At 35.8% G+C, this 18,052-nt stretch overlaps 1 protein-coding gene across 1 annotated transcript; it reads left to right on the forward strand.

Moving 5' to 3' along the window:
- The first annotated feature begins 11,666 nt into the window (after window positions 1–11,666).
- Window positions 11,667–17,365, forward strand: LOC111894945 (alcohol dehydrogenase-like 6). Its single transcript, XM_023891027.2, has 7 exons — window positions 11,667–11,772; window positions 16,054–16,124; window positions 16,191–16,266; window positions 16,376–16,437; window positions 16,522–16,617; window positions 16,697–16,833; window positions 17,344–17,365. The coding sequence occupies exons 1-7, from the start codon at window positions 11,667–11,669 to the stop codon at window positions 17,363–17,365; spliced, it is 570 nt and encodes a 189-aa protein (XP_023746795.2).
- Window positions 17,366–18,052: the final 687 nt, after the last annotated feature.

The raw sequence follows: 18,052 nt of genomic DNA on the forward strand, positions 1-18,052 counted from the left end.
CTGTATGTTGGTTTTTAATGTAAAAGATGTATTCTATCAAACCTGGTTATGTACAAAGTTTTCCCCAGGAAGGTCCCATACCTTCCTGAATGTTGGTTATTGTTTGTAAAAGATGTAAAAGATGTAAACTGAATCCTGGTTATCTGTAAAATGTAGTATATGGTTCATTATTACTGTAAGTAAATCTCTGTTATCCTAATTGTGAGTTCCATAACCATACTAAGGACTGACCCTGTGGCAATAAGTAGTCCACAGCCTTGTAGCAATAAGTAGTCCTTAATTCTTATGACTTTCGTCACCCTTGAACCATTTCGGTTCGGCTGTAGCTAGCAGCCAGGTGTGGGGTAGTCAGCCCCGTATAGATCTATACACTCAAGTCATGCTCTCTAAATCCCAGAGATTCTGGTTACGGGTGTAGTCCTCCACTCGCGTATCTCTGTGGAGTGTTCGCCGAGGACGTGTCTCCAATCATACGGAATAACAAATTTACTAGTAATAATAGTATAATCCTCCATTTGCGTATCTCTGTGGAATGTTACCGAGGACAAGACAGTGTACGAAATATATTGTTCATGTGTTGTAAAGTCATGCTTTTAACTGATAAAATGTGGAAACCATTCGTGAAATATATAAAACATAACAGTTTATAGATCCCATTTCACAAATAAATGTTTAAGTGAGCTGTATATTCTAACGGTTATCAGTTAAGTGTATCAGTATTAAATGCATAAGAAATGTGAAACACACACAAGAAAATAATTTTGAGTACAGGAAAACCCTTGTACTTTGCTTGTGTTCCCCCCTGAAAACAGTGAAAAACAGTGGAAAAAGGTAGGGGTATGAACTCACCGGACTCGGAAACGTGTCGGTTTTGAATGCTAGACGTTGGTTCGAGGTTTGATTACTCGTGATGACCCTATGTAAAATGAAATAATGTCCATATATATACAATTAGGGATACATTCACTAATTATATGGAACATTATACTCCAATGAGGTCAAACACCTCGAAATGAGCATTTGGAGTGACCCGGGTGGCGTTTAAGGACGTGTAAAGGCACTAGGGACATGGGACTTGAGTTTACTCTCCATAAGTAAACATTTAAATGAGTTAACAACCACAAAACACACACATACATGAGTTTACGACCGTAAACTCATGTGGGTGTGGTTTTGGGTGTTTAAATTGCTTAAATGACTTACTTGGACATGGGAAATGATTTTAAGCTTTGATCTAAATGCATGGAATGGATTAAAATCACCAAAATGATTAATTTATGGGAGTTTATGGCCTAGCATAGGCTCCTGGCCGTAAACTCCTTATTCCTTATGAAAATGATGCCAAATGTTGTTAAAACAAATCACATGTGATTACTAAGATTATTCCAAGACCTAACATGAGTTTTATGGGACATATGAGGGGTGTTATGGAGTTTACGGCCCATGAGACCCTCTTCATGGCCGTAAACTCTAATATAGAGTGATATAATCTGTTTCAAGGTTTATAACTTGCATAGAAGGGCTTCTAAAATTCATCTAAAGGCTTTAGGGGTGTTTAGTTTGCATTCTAACACCAAAAATTTTGGAGTTTACGGCCCAAGAACAATGCCTTGGCCGTAAACTCTTAGAAAACCCACAAATGTTGTGTTTAAGTCCTTTAAACTATTTTTGGTTGGTCCCTTGATTTATTCCAAGGCTTTTGGTGGTGTTGGATGGCTTTCTAACACTTTAAAATCGATTTTATGCCTTGATTTAGGGAGTTTACGGCCCAAGTACTCCCCTTGGCCGTAAACTCATATAAGTCCTTCAAATGATATGATTCAAGTGTCCAAATGCTATATCCAAGGTCCTATAATTCATACCTAAGTTATAGAAATGATTTGGAAGGGTTTAAAGGCATGAAAACCCTAGATTATTGAGTTTACGGCCCAAGAATGCTCCTTGGCCGTAAACTCCTTCAAACTTCACAAAATTCATGTTTTAATTGTTTAGAGTCCATATCTTAAAGTCCCTTAGCCATAACTAAAGTTCAATTGAGTTTAGGAAGGAGTTTAAGAGCTTAAAACCCCATAAAATGGAGTTTACGGCCCAAGCTTGCTCCTTGGCCGTAAACTCTTGTTCTTGACCCTAAAACTCAATTAATTCATCAAATTAAAGGCTAAAGATGATGAATAACATGATAGAGAGGTTACCTTAAAGATTTGAAGCCTTAAACTTGTGATTTGGACCTTAATTCTAGCTTGGAGGAGAGAGGTTGTAAAAGTTTAATGAGAATTTGGCCAAAGGCTTCAAATGGAGTCTTAAACATGTTTATATAATGTTCGGGAATTGGACACGATAGAATTCTACCCGATACCGACGTTAATTGAGGTTTTTGGTCGTACCCGATTGAGTTATCGTAACCCGACATAGTAATTTCTAGAAATATTCCGATCACTAAAGTTGGGTGTTTAAAATGATTTCTAATGTATTAAGACACCCATTAAGTCATTTTAGGTCAATATAAACTAATGACTTTAATAAATTGGTGAAATTGGAAACGAAATTGAAAATAACGTTTGGTTGATCGGATCGGATTACAAGTTGTGATACAAGAAGTGATATGAAATTTCGGGTTGTTACAATCAAGTTGTTTTGTTTACAAGTCTGTATATGTATATATTTTTTGAATGACTTGTAATGTTATCGTTTATGCTTTATGGTCTGTATCGGAACATGACATCCTGGGTTTTGATTATGAAATGAAATTATATTTCTTCATGAAATGTTTTGATAAAAATCTATTTCATCATGTTTTGTTTTTGGGAACAAATTCCGCATCTCTTTTAAAATCAAAAGGATTTACTCTAAAAATGTTTAAAAAGCATAAATGAAACCGGTCTTTTCTGGTCGAGATTTTGGGGATGTCACAGGGGAGCCCATGGCACCTAGGTGTAAGACCATATGGAGGAGCCCATGACATCGTGGAGTAAGACCGTGGGAGGAGCCCATGAAATCCTTATATGTTTGTATGCATGGCTTGTGGTATATGTAACTTTTATAGCTAATATGGATTATGTGATTATGTGGATTGTGTGGGGTATGCTTTGGGGAACTCACTAAGCATTAGCTTACAGTTTGTTGATTGTTTTCAGGTACTTCAGAGACTAAGGGAAAGGACAAGGTTTGATGGCACGGCATGCACTCTCTCACGCATTTTTATGGGGACACTATGATATTTGAAATAAAATGTTGATGTTATGAATTTGAAAACAATTGTAATTAAGATTTTATTGTTTATGGGAATGTTTTGATTATTTTAAAAATGAATTTTTTTTTTTAAAAATTGGGTCGTTACAAGTTGGTATCAAAGCCTTGGTTTGAGGGATTCGGGAACACTCTTGGGTGTGTCAGGACTCAAACTAACGAAATGATAAAATTGTTTTATAAAATCAAAAGCTAACAACTTCTTAAAATGGATAAAAGGGAAGAGTGTAATGCGCGTGATCGGCCGAGCTCAAGTACGTGGTTCCCCAAATATGTTAGCCATGTTATACTGATATTTGGATTGTGATAGTCGAAAGGATTTTGCTATGTATATGCTTCAAAAATTGTATACGGTTTGGGTCTTATAGCCTCAGAATAATTGATTTGGCCTTATTTCCTACTCCTTTTCTGGCTGTAGTCTGTTATTTAGAAGTCTATTTGATCCTGATCTGTGTATAATTTGCATGCAAGGCAACCTATTATAACTGATTTTAGTTTTGGTTTGATATGGATGGAGCAGATCTTAGGATAGCCTAGGATTTGAGCTATACGGTAGCCTATGAGATATATGTTGTTCTGGGATGAATTGGAGTTATCAGGTAGAGCCTTGGGGAAGGTAGTATTGGGCCCGTACTACTGAAAGCACAGAACCTATACCCGAACGGATGCTAGATCTGGAAGCTCTAAGGAGAACCGGTGTGGGAGGACTCCTTTTTGATTATCTTGATCAATTTGTCATATTTGGATGGTGGTGACACAATTTGGAGCAGGGGGTCAGGATCAGGATCTGGGTTGGGCGACGGTCCAATGGCCATGGATGAGAGGCTGCGCGAGCTCAAAGCAGCCAAGGTTACCAGGGGCATCCTTGACGCTACCCCAATGATCTTTGGGACATACAAGGAAGGGATGATGGAGATCATGGAGGAGCGGCTCAGGTCATTCAGAGCCAAGATTGTTGCGGGCCAGGTAGGGGCCCGAACTCCCTCATTTTGGGAGTTCAAGGAATGTGGGGCACCAGATTTCTGATGGGTTTTGAGCATTCTAACACTCCTAAGTGTACATGCAACCCTAAATACCTTGGATCTATGTTTTGTCTATTATACATGAAAATATGAACTTTCCAAGGTATTACCCTATCTAGCATACAATACTTGATACTTGGGTAATCAAATGGATAGAATATATACCTTTGTTTGATGTAGCTTGTCTTCATGAAGCTTGAGTGCCTAGTACCCCAAGTGTGACACCTCAAATGGTTCACACAACACCAAATGCACATGGAATGACTTGAGAGAAATGAAACACTCCTTGAAATCGTCTAGCCCTCATACACACAATAGTGCACGATTTCTTGAGCCATGGGATTCTTTTATATGGTGGCTATTAGGGTTACACCATGTAACTCATAAATTTACCCATTCCTTATGCTCCATGGTTTTTAACCTCCATGGAGTATCCATGGGTCACCTCATGGACTTAGTCCAACATAAGGAATGTTGGATCACAAGCCCACATATATAAGAATGAATGATTTACACAATCAACCCATATATTTAATTAGTCTCCTTTTGATCACTTATTTAATTCCAAATTAATTCTTGATAAATACTAATTTAATAACCTTATTAATATATTAGAAGTTATAATATGTTAACCAACCTTAAGTGTTATTTCTCTCATTATAGTCTATCCAAATGCATGATGCCATGCAACCCAAATGGACCATGCCGGGTCGGGTCAAGTCTTACCAATTATAGTTATGGACTTAGACATTAGTCCAATAGTCTCCTACTTGGATAAGTCTAAAACTATTATTGCGTATGACTTCAAGAACCGACTAGAAATCATAGCACTTAAAAGCTTCTGTCGAACTCTGACGTTGTCGATGATCTCTGACCTTTGTCAATGACTTGTCCATTAGATAAGGGATCATATATTCCTCCATTCTAGATATCATATGGACTGAGACATGGATTATAATCATTCTCTCTGTCCATCTGTTGTTTCCCGATTTTCGATTCATAATGACTGACTGATTGAACAGATCAAATCAGTCCTGGCTTGGCCAAGCACTCACATGTATCATCATTAAATCATCGAGGGGCCCACATATATCGCTTTTATCCCGAAGGTAAAAGGAATGGATAAACTTCGACTCATATGGCTTGTTCTACTACTTGTTGAATCATACACAAATGCATGTTTTATAACATCGAGTTACTGAATGCGTTTTCGTGCAATCAATGTACGACCAACTCATAGTAACAACTCATATCTCTAGGTTTGAAGAATATAAGATATTATCGTCTCATGATCACTCGTGATAAAATCCATCAAGTGATTCCAATGAGCGCAGGTTGAATCCAATACTCAGAACTTATGAGCAGTCATGAGTGTTGTAGCACAACTTTGTCCACCAACTTGGAACTCTACAAGCCAACCCATGACAGTCTTGATTCATATCTACTTCCAACATATGACCGACTGTGGATGGTTTGAATAACTTTGTCATTCCGGAAGAATAACCTAGTTTATTCTGGAAGTGAAAACATGCAAAATGAAACACAAGAATAATTGAATCTAATATGGTATCAAAACCTATGAACATAAATAAAACACCTTTTATTTATCACCATACGATTACACATTATTCATTGCATACTGTTTCAGCTATCAACTTTATTCTTGAATTAAACAATAGTTGTTCCATGCTCCGAGCATGTACACTATGCTTTTTTCTAAACAATAGCTTTACCATACACCAAGTATGCACTCTATGTTTGTCTATGATCCTTACTTTGTGAAATAAACCAATTGACCAAACATTCAATGATTCTAATTTCACACTCCCGAATTCTTATGGCAAGTGCAGGAATTCCAAATTCATGCCATTTTACCGAAATCTGTTAGATTCTCAACTTTTATGCAATGATTCTCTTGTAATGATTATGCACAAAGTCACAAAGACTTGACAACAAACATTACATAGCATTCCAAAGGAGATCAACTCCTTGGAAACATCCTTCTTGCATTAAGTTTCCTAATCTTACACAGATTTATTGAACAATTTCCACCAATGGGATCATTTCCACATTCCCTTTTTGACTATCACTTCTAAACAAGATTTGCCTTTTTCAGAATATGTCAATATGGTCCTTCCAACAATTAACACTATACTTCCAACTGTCCCTGAGCAACCAGTCTTTGGTAAACCTTAGATTGTCCTCGACGATTGCTTAATCATTTTAGTCATATCCAGTTCTAGACCTTTTACTTTCTTAATGCCCCAGGCATTTGGAAAATTTTAGAAAGGATGAATATAACACATGTAATCGATCGTATATACGAAGCATATGGGACATGATTCATCATGTCTTACATAAAGACTAAACCAGTCTTTTGCTATAATATTTTCATTTCTATTTACCAAGTTCTCATAATTCAGATTATGAAAAGGGATGCCGTAATCATAATCGCATTTTAGAATGAAAATAATGAACCCATATATAGAATTTTCTTATGTTGAGCCATTCCAACATGAAATTCATATATATTTCCTTGACTAAATTTTATTAAAATCTCACTCTAAGCTTTTAGAATTGAAATGAAGTATAATTTCCTCTCCCTTAATTATAGCAAAACAACTTTTCAACCCTTGCAACCTCACAAGTTGAACTTTTGTTTTCTATAATTAACATTGCTAACTTGCAATACTTATCATAATTATCATGCTCCCACCAACATGATGATTATTAGCATAACACTTATGCTCCCACTAGCTTTGACATGTACTCAGAAATCAGCTGGACTTCAAGAAATCAATATTTTATTGACTTTCTTACCAAAGTTCATATTTCTGTTACTAGATTGCTTTGATAAAACTTTATCATAATAATACACCTTATCTTAGATAGCTCACAGGTGTGTCTAAACAATTTTAAGAACTATGAAAAGGGTTTTCGTAATCATAGTCTCAATTGTTTAGACCTTTTCCACTTCTCACAAGTCCAGGTTAGTGTGCTGGTTAACCACACATGCTCCACTAAAGACTTTGAGAATGCAAATATCACAATTGCTATCTAGTTAAAATCTACTTAGTGAAAGTGTTTCCTCACCATCATTTTCATGAATCAGAGAGAAACCTTGTGACACTTAGATTTAATGGTGTATGTGTTCTTATCCATGTGAATTGTCAAAACCATAGTCACAAGACAAGGATAATGACAAATCCAAATTCATATGGATTGAACTTGTGCAATCTTAACTTTCTTGCCATCTGGCAGCACAAGGGCCTGCCATTGCTTCCAAATTGTTATGCAACCAATTGAGAGCTCTAAAAACTCATATCCAAAGCCAACTTTAATTGGAATAGACACAAAATATGTTAACATGATAGGTTATAAACCTCAAGTCGTGTGCTAGTGAAGAACTTCAGGTTTTATTCTTAATTAGTTCTTGAGGCTTTCAAGACCTTTAAGACTCCCACTATCCTCTTGACATATAAGACTTTCTTTTCAGATATTCAAGAGATAGTGTGGATTCTAATCAAGACAAAGACTTCACACAATTGGCCTTAGTTGGTCTTTGTTTTATCCAAAACATCACAACTTACCAATTTCAAATGTATAAGAGTAGAAAACTTTTACTCTTACATTTGACTAGTGTTAAGAAACGTTACTTTAAGATATGTCACTCAACTTACAGTCTTGGAGTATGACTCTAAGACTTGTTTTGGAACGAAGTATGACTCATCTTCTTGATTTGACCACTTCAACAATTCATAGCTCCTCTTCTTAGCTATCAGAATGCACTTAGAGGATGAATTGCGATAAGGTCTCTTAATCATTAAGATGATCATATGACATGATACTAAAGTACTCTCCCATCTTTTCAGATTTGAGAAACTTTTATCCTCCTGCTTAATTTGATTCTTCTTATTCGTTCTGCCCTACATTGGAACCTTTTCCAATGTCTCAAAATTACACTAAAGCTTGTAAGTATAACCATATTTACTGAGCTTTAGTAAATCATGACGAATAGTCTTATCGATCTTTTGTGGTGGACTTAATCAGTGCACAAGAATGTGTACTCGATCCCTTAGTCCTTCACTTGACTCACATATACATGTGAACAAGGAACTAGTCTTAATTTTCCAAAGATGAAAAATTCTCATTCATCATGCTATACAACTTGAATGATTCCAAGTTTCGGTCGAATTGAAACTTGAGTGATGAGGATCTTTCCTTATTTGGTAAATTTAGACACTACCATAAATGAAAGAATCAATTTCATATTTCCACTCTTGTTATTAATGGAATCATATAAGCAACAAATTTTCCTCAAATTCCATTGTAGGGATATTTTAAAATAAATAAAAACATGATTTTTCTTTTTATTTTAAAAACTTTGCGGAAAAACTATCCTTACAATGCAAAAGAGCATGAAAACTTTGTTGTTATCTATTCCTAAGCAATATATCATAACTCCTAAGAAGTAGCTCAAGAATTCGATCTTCAAACTATGCGATAGAAATCCGTTTACGCGATCAGATTCAGCATATTCTTTCTTTAAGTTTCTTCACTTTACTTTGATTCTTACAAACATCAACATGTGACCCGGTCACATAATGTATCAAGAATCTTAGTATAGAAACTTAGCAGAGTTAGATAGTGGATTTTACCTGACGTAGGGTCAAACTTATTGTCTTTAACATCCTTAGGTTAAATTGGCAGCTTCGCAACTAATGCCCCTTCCTTTGGCAATATAAACATATGGACACCTTGGTAATGGTACCGGTACTATCACAGACTTAGCTTTTCTCTTTACCATTTGGTCAACAGAGTTGACTATGGCCGATCCCTTTCCATTGGGAAGAGAATGCTTTTTCTGGATTTCCAGTGTCTTCATTGTCAATGTCCATAAAGTTTTAGGATGTTGATCTTAGCAAATAGATAAGATCATTAAGGGTCTTGTCATAGTCTGTTTCATAGGAGTCCTAAAGGAACTCACTATGTGACTTAGAAAGTGATTGGACATCCAAATTTCTCAAGACTTTGACACCCAACTCTCTCAGCTTTTCAATATGTGACTTCATCTCCAAGATGTGATCACACCTAGACCTTGCCTTGCCGATATGGCCTGAGTGACCTTTAACTTTGTGGGTTAGGGGGAATAATTGGAGGAGGTGGAGGAAGTGAAGTTCTAAGAGATTTGGGAGGATCATAAATGTCTGAACTAGACATCTTTTGGGAGACATTCAAGATAGTTGATTAAAAGTCCTTAATATAACACCAAATATGAAATATTAAGGCTAAGACCCTACAACCTATTTTATAACTCGGAAGAGGGATGCCGTAATCCAAGCTATAAAATATTTGAAGGTAGGTGAATGACGATTCTCCAATTTCCACCAAGATAAACGAAATGTATTATTAGGTTTTAATTGGTTTTGAAACTGCTAGATTCTTTTGAGATTCATTGAACTTTTCAATGGCATGTTTCAATCTCGAGTGTGCCCTTCAGGTTTTGTGACTGGGATGACGAGGATCACAAAACAAGGTGTGAAGTAACCATGCAAATATACTTGGTACCCTTAATTATTTACCCCTTAATCGATGTGCCGGTTAACCACACACGCTCCACCGATACTATCATAAATATTAAGTTACCGTTTTCCTACCTTGTTAAGTTCAAGTTAGTGTACCGGTTAACCACACATGCTCCACTAACGACTTAAACAAAGTGCAAAGTGTAATTTCATGGGTTAGCATCAAATTCACATTTTCCTATGTAACTAAGATTGGGTATTAATTAGAGTTTAGTTACTTAGTATTTATCATTAATACTTTTAATGAAGGGAGAATTCTAGGCCTTGTCCTACTCACTACAAGAAAAAGACCCTTTTACGACGCGCAAACCATGACACTCATTGATTTATGTTACGCAAAAGAGAGTGAAATTAAAAAAGTATCATCTCTTCAAAAAATTTAAGGATTTAAGTCACGCATAATTGCGTGCCCTTAAATTAGTGTCTAATGTAAAAAAATTAAAAACACGGAGGGCACATGCGCGTCCTCCATAACTGTCGCTTTATAATTTTTATTGAAATGCGCATTTAGTAGACAAGGGGAAACGAAATCCCCAAAATTTTGAAAACCCGCCTTGTTCTTTTCTAGCTTCTTTCTATCTTTCATCTTCGCAATCGACTCTCCCTCTTTTTTCTCTATTGTGAGAAGTGATGGAAAGAAGGGAGACTGGGATGGATCCGTTGGTGATGATGAACGGAGGTGCTTTTTGGTCAATTTCGGAGATGGTGTTGTCAATTTCGATGGTGGTGTCGACGTACATACGTAAATCCTTAGCAACAAGGAATCAAATCCACACTTTTTATTCTTGGTATTAAAAATGAGGTTTAAAGGGGTCAAATCTGTATCTTTGATACTTATGTTTACGTCTTGATTTCAGACTGCTTAGATAAGAACAGTTAGAGAGATAACGATGGGAATCATCGGAAATCTAAGTTTTGACCCGCTTCAGTTCTTTAATTATCGAGGTAATGACCTTCTTCTTCCTTTCTTCCCCCAAACCCTAACTTCTTCTCCCTTGATGAATTATAACTTCAATATGCGCTAATATCATAGTCACAGGGATAAAGAACGCTAACTGCTTCTCCACCCTTTTTATTCTTGGATCATTAGCTTCTTCTTCTTTTCTTCCCCCAAACCGTAACCTCTTCTCCCTTGATGAATTATAACTTAAATATTCGCTAACTTCTTCTCCCTCTATCAGCCACAATCCATGTTCTGAACGTTTCGTTCCCAATAACGGTACGTTATCGTTCCAATCCTTGGCGAAAACGTACTTTGGTACGGAAACTCCACGATCCCACTAGATGGCAAAATTGATTGCTGGAACGTGTTTTTAGAGATCGGAATTGGTCCAATATGTGATTAGGATTGCCAATTTTGGTGTTTGGGTCGCCAATTTTGTGTTTTTGGAATGCCGATTTGGTACCCTATTGCCACCGTTTTGTCTAACTGGTCTCAAAATCTACCAGTTTTGCTATTGATTTTGTTCCTTGTATATTAGGATTTGATTGAAGCAACTGGTATGATTGAATTTATTGATTCGGTTGTTACACGTGGAAATTCTCTCAACAGGGCAATTGTTCTGCGGGTAGCTTTCAATGCACCGTGATACACTTCTTTCAAAGTAGATTAAGGTAATGTTTGTTTATCTTACAATTTCCGGTTCTTTATTTCTCCTCCCCATGCTTCAAATAAAAAAAACAGTTTAAAATTTGTACCCTATTTACATCTTTCCGGTCGGCTTTCGTCGCCTCCAACTGGGCCATCTAACGTCGCCGCCTGTCGGGACAGCTGACTTTATTTGGATTGTTCTAATTTGATACCGTTGAAATGATGGTCTTCATTGTTACTCCTCTTCCATCGACGCTTAATGGAGGTACTCATAATGAGAATGAAGGAGAACAACTTCCCCTTTCAATCTGCCATGGTTATCATCCAGGTCAGCTGATAACTCTTATTTCCCTTCTCATAACAACTCCTTGCCATCGACTTCTATACCAGAACTCGATTCCAACTTTGGTTCTTTCTTCTACACATATACCTACTATTTGATTTGGTGAACCCGAAGTTCTTGTATATCAACCTCTAATTATATGAAGTTATCCCTTTTCCGTTGAGGTAATTTGAAGATAGTCATTCATACATACTTTTCTTGAATTCTTTTGTGCTTTTAATTAAGTATAATATTATATGTAGCTTTTAATCTTTCAGAAGACATAGGTTGTTGTACATCTGTGAATTCTTTATCACTATGAGGGCAACTTCACTTAAGAGGGTAATTTTAGACATTGGATTCATAAAGTTTGGCCAGATAGATGTTGCAGAGAATATGTTTGATGAAATACCTAAGAGGGAAGTTATCTAATTGGGCTCATTGATAACAGGTTACATCAATAATTGATACTTAGAACAAGCATTAGAATCTATTAAACGAGTGAAGATTGTTGGAGTGCAACCTAATGATCCCTTTTAGGTGATCGTTGTTTTTCCATGTGTGTCTCACCCCAAAACCGAGAACATCGGAAACGTTCTGGGGCGGAGGACGTCATGTAAAGTATCACAACACAGTAATAGTAAAAAAGCAAACAACATCATCCATTGCATTAAATATATAATATTAATACAAGTGTGTTCTGTACAGTTCTAGACACCAAAAATAATGTAAGTCAAAATAAAGAGATGAGTCCTGATTTCGCTCCATCTTCTCAAAAGCTGGTCTTGGTACCTGTCTACTGTCGATCTGAGAATACAAGTTATTTTGAAAGAGTTTATCAGCATTAAGCTGGTGAGTTCATAAGTATTTTGGTGTCGGTGTTTGTTATCAAAATGTTTGAACAAGGTCTCAAGTGTAAGTTTGTAAAATGTATGTAAATGTTTGTAAGTGTTTGTAAAAGTTTGAATCTCTCAGAAAAACCTATATTTTCTATTAAAGTAGCCTTCTACCAAGGCTTAACTATTTTGTAGGTTTGTTTGTTGTAAAAGTGTGTAATTTCCCAAATGTAACTATCATTAACAAAATATAGTTTGTACATTAATGTTTAATTGACATAATCACTAAATATATGTAATGGGTAAATTATTGTAATACTGTAGTGTTGTATTATAGGAACTATTGCTGTACTATCTACCTTAAACCGGATTTATAATAAGGTATCATGTGATTAATTGTACCATACTATCGACTGAGTAATAACGACAAATGTAGGTCGTAAAAAGGTATGACGTTTGGCACCCGCAAACCTGCAGGTCCGGCTATAGCTAGCAGCAAGGTGTAGGATAGTCAATCCAGTATAGATCTATACGCAAACTCACGATCTCCCTCCAAGAGACTCTAGTTACAACTCGGGCCATGACACTTAAGGCATGCTCCGATACTGTGGATCACATTTATGTAAGTGTATGTATGTATTTATAATGTATTGTTCCTGTTCTAGTATTGTTGTATATATTCTCCTTCTAGTATAGTTGTATATGTTTTTCTTCTAGTATAGTTGTATATGTTCTCATAGTAATGTAATGTATATGTTTCTCATAGTAATGTAATGTATATGTTTCTCATAGTACTAAGTACTGGCTCATAAATGAACTGACTCATTAATCTAGTAATAGTATAAGTGTAATCCTGTGTTACCCCAATGGTAACTTACTAATGATGTAACTGATACGCATGAATATGGAAGTACTTTTATGTCTATATATGCACATATGATATATAATTAATATTGAAATGACCTTCGGACGGCTACCCGACATCCCACCAGACCACATCCAAATCGAGGAAAAGGAAATAGGGCGGATGGCCTTCCTAAGCCTTTTAAACATTTCTTATATATCTGTACATATATGGACATGCAAATTATATGAAGTATATTAAAGTTTAAATACAAGTATTTGATAAGTAAAAGAGTTTGTAAAACATTTTGAAGTAATGATAAACAGTTTGGACAGTGATAAAATCATTGGTTTTATAGTTATTAATCACATGTGATTGATGTAATAACTATAAGTATTCGACTTGTATTCCCCCCATAAAAGCATTTAGAACATTTAAAAGTATTTCAAAGGTTAATTAAAGGGGTATGAACTCACCTGTAGTGAGTGGTTCTGATGACAATGTTGGATTTGATGCTAGGTGTCAAGTGGTGACTTGAGTACACACGTGAATCCTATTAAGCATATATTATACATATATGATTATAATTAGTATTATGAACGACTAATTTATGATTTTGGGACCACCTTAGGGACAAGTAAACACTTATAATGAAGTGTTATAATCATATATGATTGTATGAGGGTTTATAAGGCTATACAAGAGGGTGTATGGCCAAAATACACATTATATGTGTGTGTGCGGCCAGGTGTGTGGCCAGCACATGTGTGCGGCCATGTGTGCTGCCATATGGTGTTTGCTGCCAGAACATGGTGTTCTTGGTGTTCTTGGTACCTTTTTATGAAGATCTTCAAGGAGAATGGATGATACTTGAGAGGATTTCGTGTTCTATGTTTGAAGAAGTGAAAGAAGTGTTCAAAAATGACTAAGTATGGTATATATATAGGTGGAGTGTGCGGTTGGGAAGGGTGTGAGGCCGCAAACACAAGTGTGTGGCCGCACACTCCATGTGTTGGAGTGCTTTGCCCGGTTTTGATTCGTACACTTCGAGTTAACCCTTTTTAACACTCCTACCTTGATTATAACACATTTAGAACACTTCATTAGGCTCTAAAGGGTACTACCATATAGTAAAATAAGTCTAATATTGGAAAGAATTGATGAGTGTATGCGAGAAGTTTTTCGGGTTGTCACATCATCGCCCCGTTAGAGGGAATTTTGTCCCGAAATTTGAGTTTAAGTTACTAGATTATTACAAATAACTAAGTAAAAAGATGAGGATATTTCAGTTTCATCTGATCCTCTCGCTCCCATGTAAATTCCGGTCCTCGCTTGGCGTTCCAGCGAACCTTCACAATCGGGATGTGACTTTGTTTCGTCTGTTTGACTTCACGGTCCATGACCTCTACAGGTTCTTCCACGAAGTTGAGGCTCTCGTTGATCTCGATCTTGTCAAGTGGGATTACAAGAGTCTCGTCGGACAGACACTTTTTCAAGTTAGAAACGTGGAAGGTAGAATGTACGTTATGAAGTTTGTTCGGTAGATTGAGTTTGTAAGCTACTGGGCCGATTCTTGCGAGAATCTCGAAAGGCCCAATGTACCTTGGATTCAGCTTTCCACGCTTTCCGAAGCGTATCAAGCCCTTCCAGGGTGAGACCTTCAATAGGACACGGTCACCCACCTGGAATTCCAACGGTTTTCTACGTTTATAGGCGTAGCTTTTCTGTCGGTCTCTGGAGGCTTTCAATCGTTCGCGGATCTGAACGATCTTCTCCGTCGTTTCCCGAATGATTTTCGGGCCTGTGAGAGTACTGTCAGAAGTTTGCCCCTTAGCCAACTGGGTGTCACCCACTTCAGCCCAGCACAGAAGGGATCTGCATTTTCGGCCGTAGAGGGCTTCAAATGGGGCAACCTTGATGCTCGTGTGATAACTGTTATTGTAGGAAAATTCGACAAGGGGTAAGTGATTATCCCATGCCTTGTTTCTTTTATATGTAGGGCCCATATGGTGGTATAGGGTATCAAGATATTGCTACAAATAACAATGTAGAATTGTAGCTTATATATATTTTTTTTCTTGTGAAATGTTAGGAATTGTGCAGCTGGAAAAATATTTGGAATACCACTTCGTGGAACACATTCCCAGGCTTTTGTTAGCTCATTTATGGTTAGTATTATAAATAATGTTTTTTTATTCAATTAAAAAGTTCATATTACATTTTTTTATTTTTTGATGTTGGTGCTTCTCAGACCTAGTTAAGCAAAATAAAGGTAAGAAATTTTCATTTTTCATTATTTATATAATTATATGTCATATTTTTAATAACTATTTTGCTCTTCTGATCTCTTTTCTAGATAATTTTAAATAAAGGACCCCACTTTTTAGTCATTTGAAAAGAAAATCCAAAAGAAATTATGTAAGGGCAAAATAGTCTTTTCAAGTTGGAACAGGATCAAAAACCGCAACAAAAGTACACCAAATTTGAAAATTTGAAACTTGAAGGACAAAAACCAAAGAAAAAGGCAAACCACAGGGACCAATTTTGCATTTTTCATAAATAAGAAAATTTTGAAAATAAATATTGTAAATAGAATTGTTTTTATAGGTTTGGGTGCAACTTGGAGTGTTTCTGATGTTTCTAAAGTATCAACAGTTGCGATTTTTGGTTTGGGAACTGTCTGTAAGTATCTAAACCTATTTTTATATCATTTTTATTGGTTAATTGAAATGTCAATCGATTAGGTTGCACAAGGTGCTAAAATAAGGGGCGCATCTACGATAATTGGGGTGGACACTAATCCTGAAAAGAAAGAGAAAGGTAATAACACACTATTTATTTTCATAACAAGTGCTAAATCTAACAAGTCTTTCTTGGTGTGATTAGTATAAAAATTGTTCATTAATAATGATTTTTGTTATTTGTGCAGCAAAAGCTTTTGGAGTAACAGATTTCATCAACCCAAATGACATTAATGAGACATTTCAACAGGTACACTAGTACTATGTTAATAAATACTCCAATAGTAAGATTAATAAGGATAATATAGTTGATTTCTTATATTTATGATTTCAGGCTATCAAGCGACTTACAGACGGTGGTGTAGAATATTCATTTGAATGCATTGGAGACACTGAGATGATAAATACAGCTTTGCATTCTTGCTGTGATGTAACCTAACTAACTCCTTTCTTAATCTCTTAATCTTTAAAAGGTAAAAAAGATAATTATTTTTGTCATTAATTATTAGGGGTGGGGTGTGACAGTTACTCTTGGGGTTCCTAAGACAAACCCAAATGTAGCATGTCATTATGGATTATTTATGACTGGAAGAACACTAAAAGGGTCTCTTTTTAGAGGATGGAAACCAAAATTAGATATTCCCAGGTAATAAGTACACTTATTTCAAACGATGTAAGTCTCCTACGTTGCAATTTATATAAAATTAATAGTTTCAACATTTTATCATAATTTTATAATTAAAAATGTTTATAATACGTGTGTCCACCTTATCAGAACCATGCACCACCATGCTTCAAGGAAGAAGTTACAAACTTTTCATCTAATTTAAAGGTATGGTAGAATCACACGGTTAATAAACCCGTATACTATTAAAATATACATATAATGCTAAAATATACATATTTCATCTAGTGTCTGTTAGGTTTATTCATACCGCAAGGTACTACCGTACTACCACAGCTATCCCAGGATTATCATACCATAGCTTGCTATAGGTTGGAAGTAGTATTACATCTTATTTTGCTAAAATTACTTATTTTCCCTTAGCCTTGATCTTATCTTTTTTGTTGTTACAAGCTTTGGATATTTAGAGAAGCCTTAACCCAAATATGGATATTGAGATAAGCCTTGATGTTATCTTTTTTGTTGTTACAGGCTTTGGTGCCACTATTGTTGAAAATTCTTGTGTCTGCCCCTCAAGTAATACTTGGATGCTATCTTATTTAGCATATATAGATGTAACTGTTGTCCTTTTAATGTGTTAAGAACCAAGTTTTATTCAGTTAAGTTATCTATAGCACCAACCAATATTTTTCCTCTGTTTTTTCTTGTTTCTGCTGTTCTAATCCCTCTTTTCTTCTCCCCTAGTTCTTCTGTTTTTCTTTGGTGAACAAGGTATAGTTACAACTGCGAATATCACTGATTACATATTCAACAGAAGTACTGCTATTAAAATTGAGAAACTTTTTACAGATGCTGAAAAGAGTCATAAAATCTTGATACTCCTTATAAACTCGTTATTGAAGAATAGTTGTTAATAATCGAGGGTAAACTTCATCGCCTCTAGTACATATAGTAGCAGGTAGGTGTGGGCTTCTTTCTCTTTAATTTTGTTGGTCTTTGTCAAATACCAATTTCATTCTAGTTAAACAACATATGTGTTACTTTTTCAACATGTTTATAGTTTATATGAATCTATTGTAGGGTTTGGAAGACGTCTCTGATGAACCAATAAGCTCTTCACAATGCTGGTGAGATGAAGCTTCCAATACAATTCCATTTGTTATTACTGTTGGAATATAATCTAGATTTAAGGGTATTTTGGTAATTATGTTAGAATTCTGGAAATTATATCACTATTTAA

The sequence above is a fragment of the Lactuca sativa genome, chromosome 5, assembly GCF_002870075.4.
Source record: "Lactuca sativa cultivar Salinas chromosome 5, Lsat_Salinas_v11, whole genome shotgun sequence".
Taxonomy (NCBI): Eukaryota; Viridiplantae; Streptophyta; class Magnoliopsida; order Asterales; family Asteraceae; genus Lactuca; species Lactuca sativa.

What these genes read in the sequence shown, in the direction of transcription:
- LOC111894945 (XM_023891027.2), top strand. Translation starts at nt 11,667, where the DNA reads ATGGTCTTCATTGTTACTCCTCTTCCATCGACGCTTAATGGAGGTACT. An exon ending in CGATTTTTGGTTTGGGAACT is followed by an intron (nt 16,125 to 16,190) that starts GTCTGTAAGTAT and finishes TCAATCGATTAG; the next exon opens with GTTGCACAAGGTGCTAAAAT. An exon ending in CTTTGCATTCTTGCTGTGAT is followed by an intron (nt 16,618 to 16,696) that starts GTAACCTAACTA and finishes ATTAATTATTAG; the next exon opens with GGGTGGGGTGTGACAGTTAC.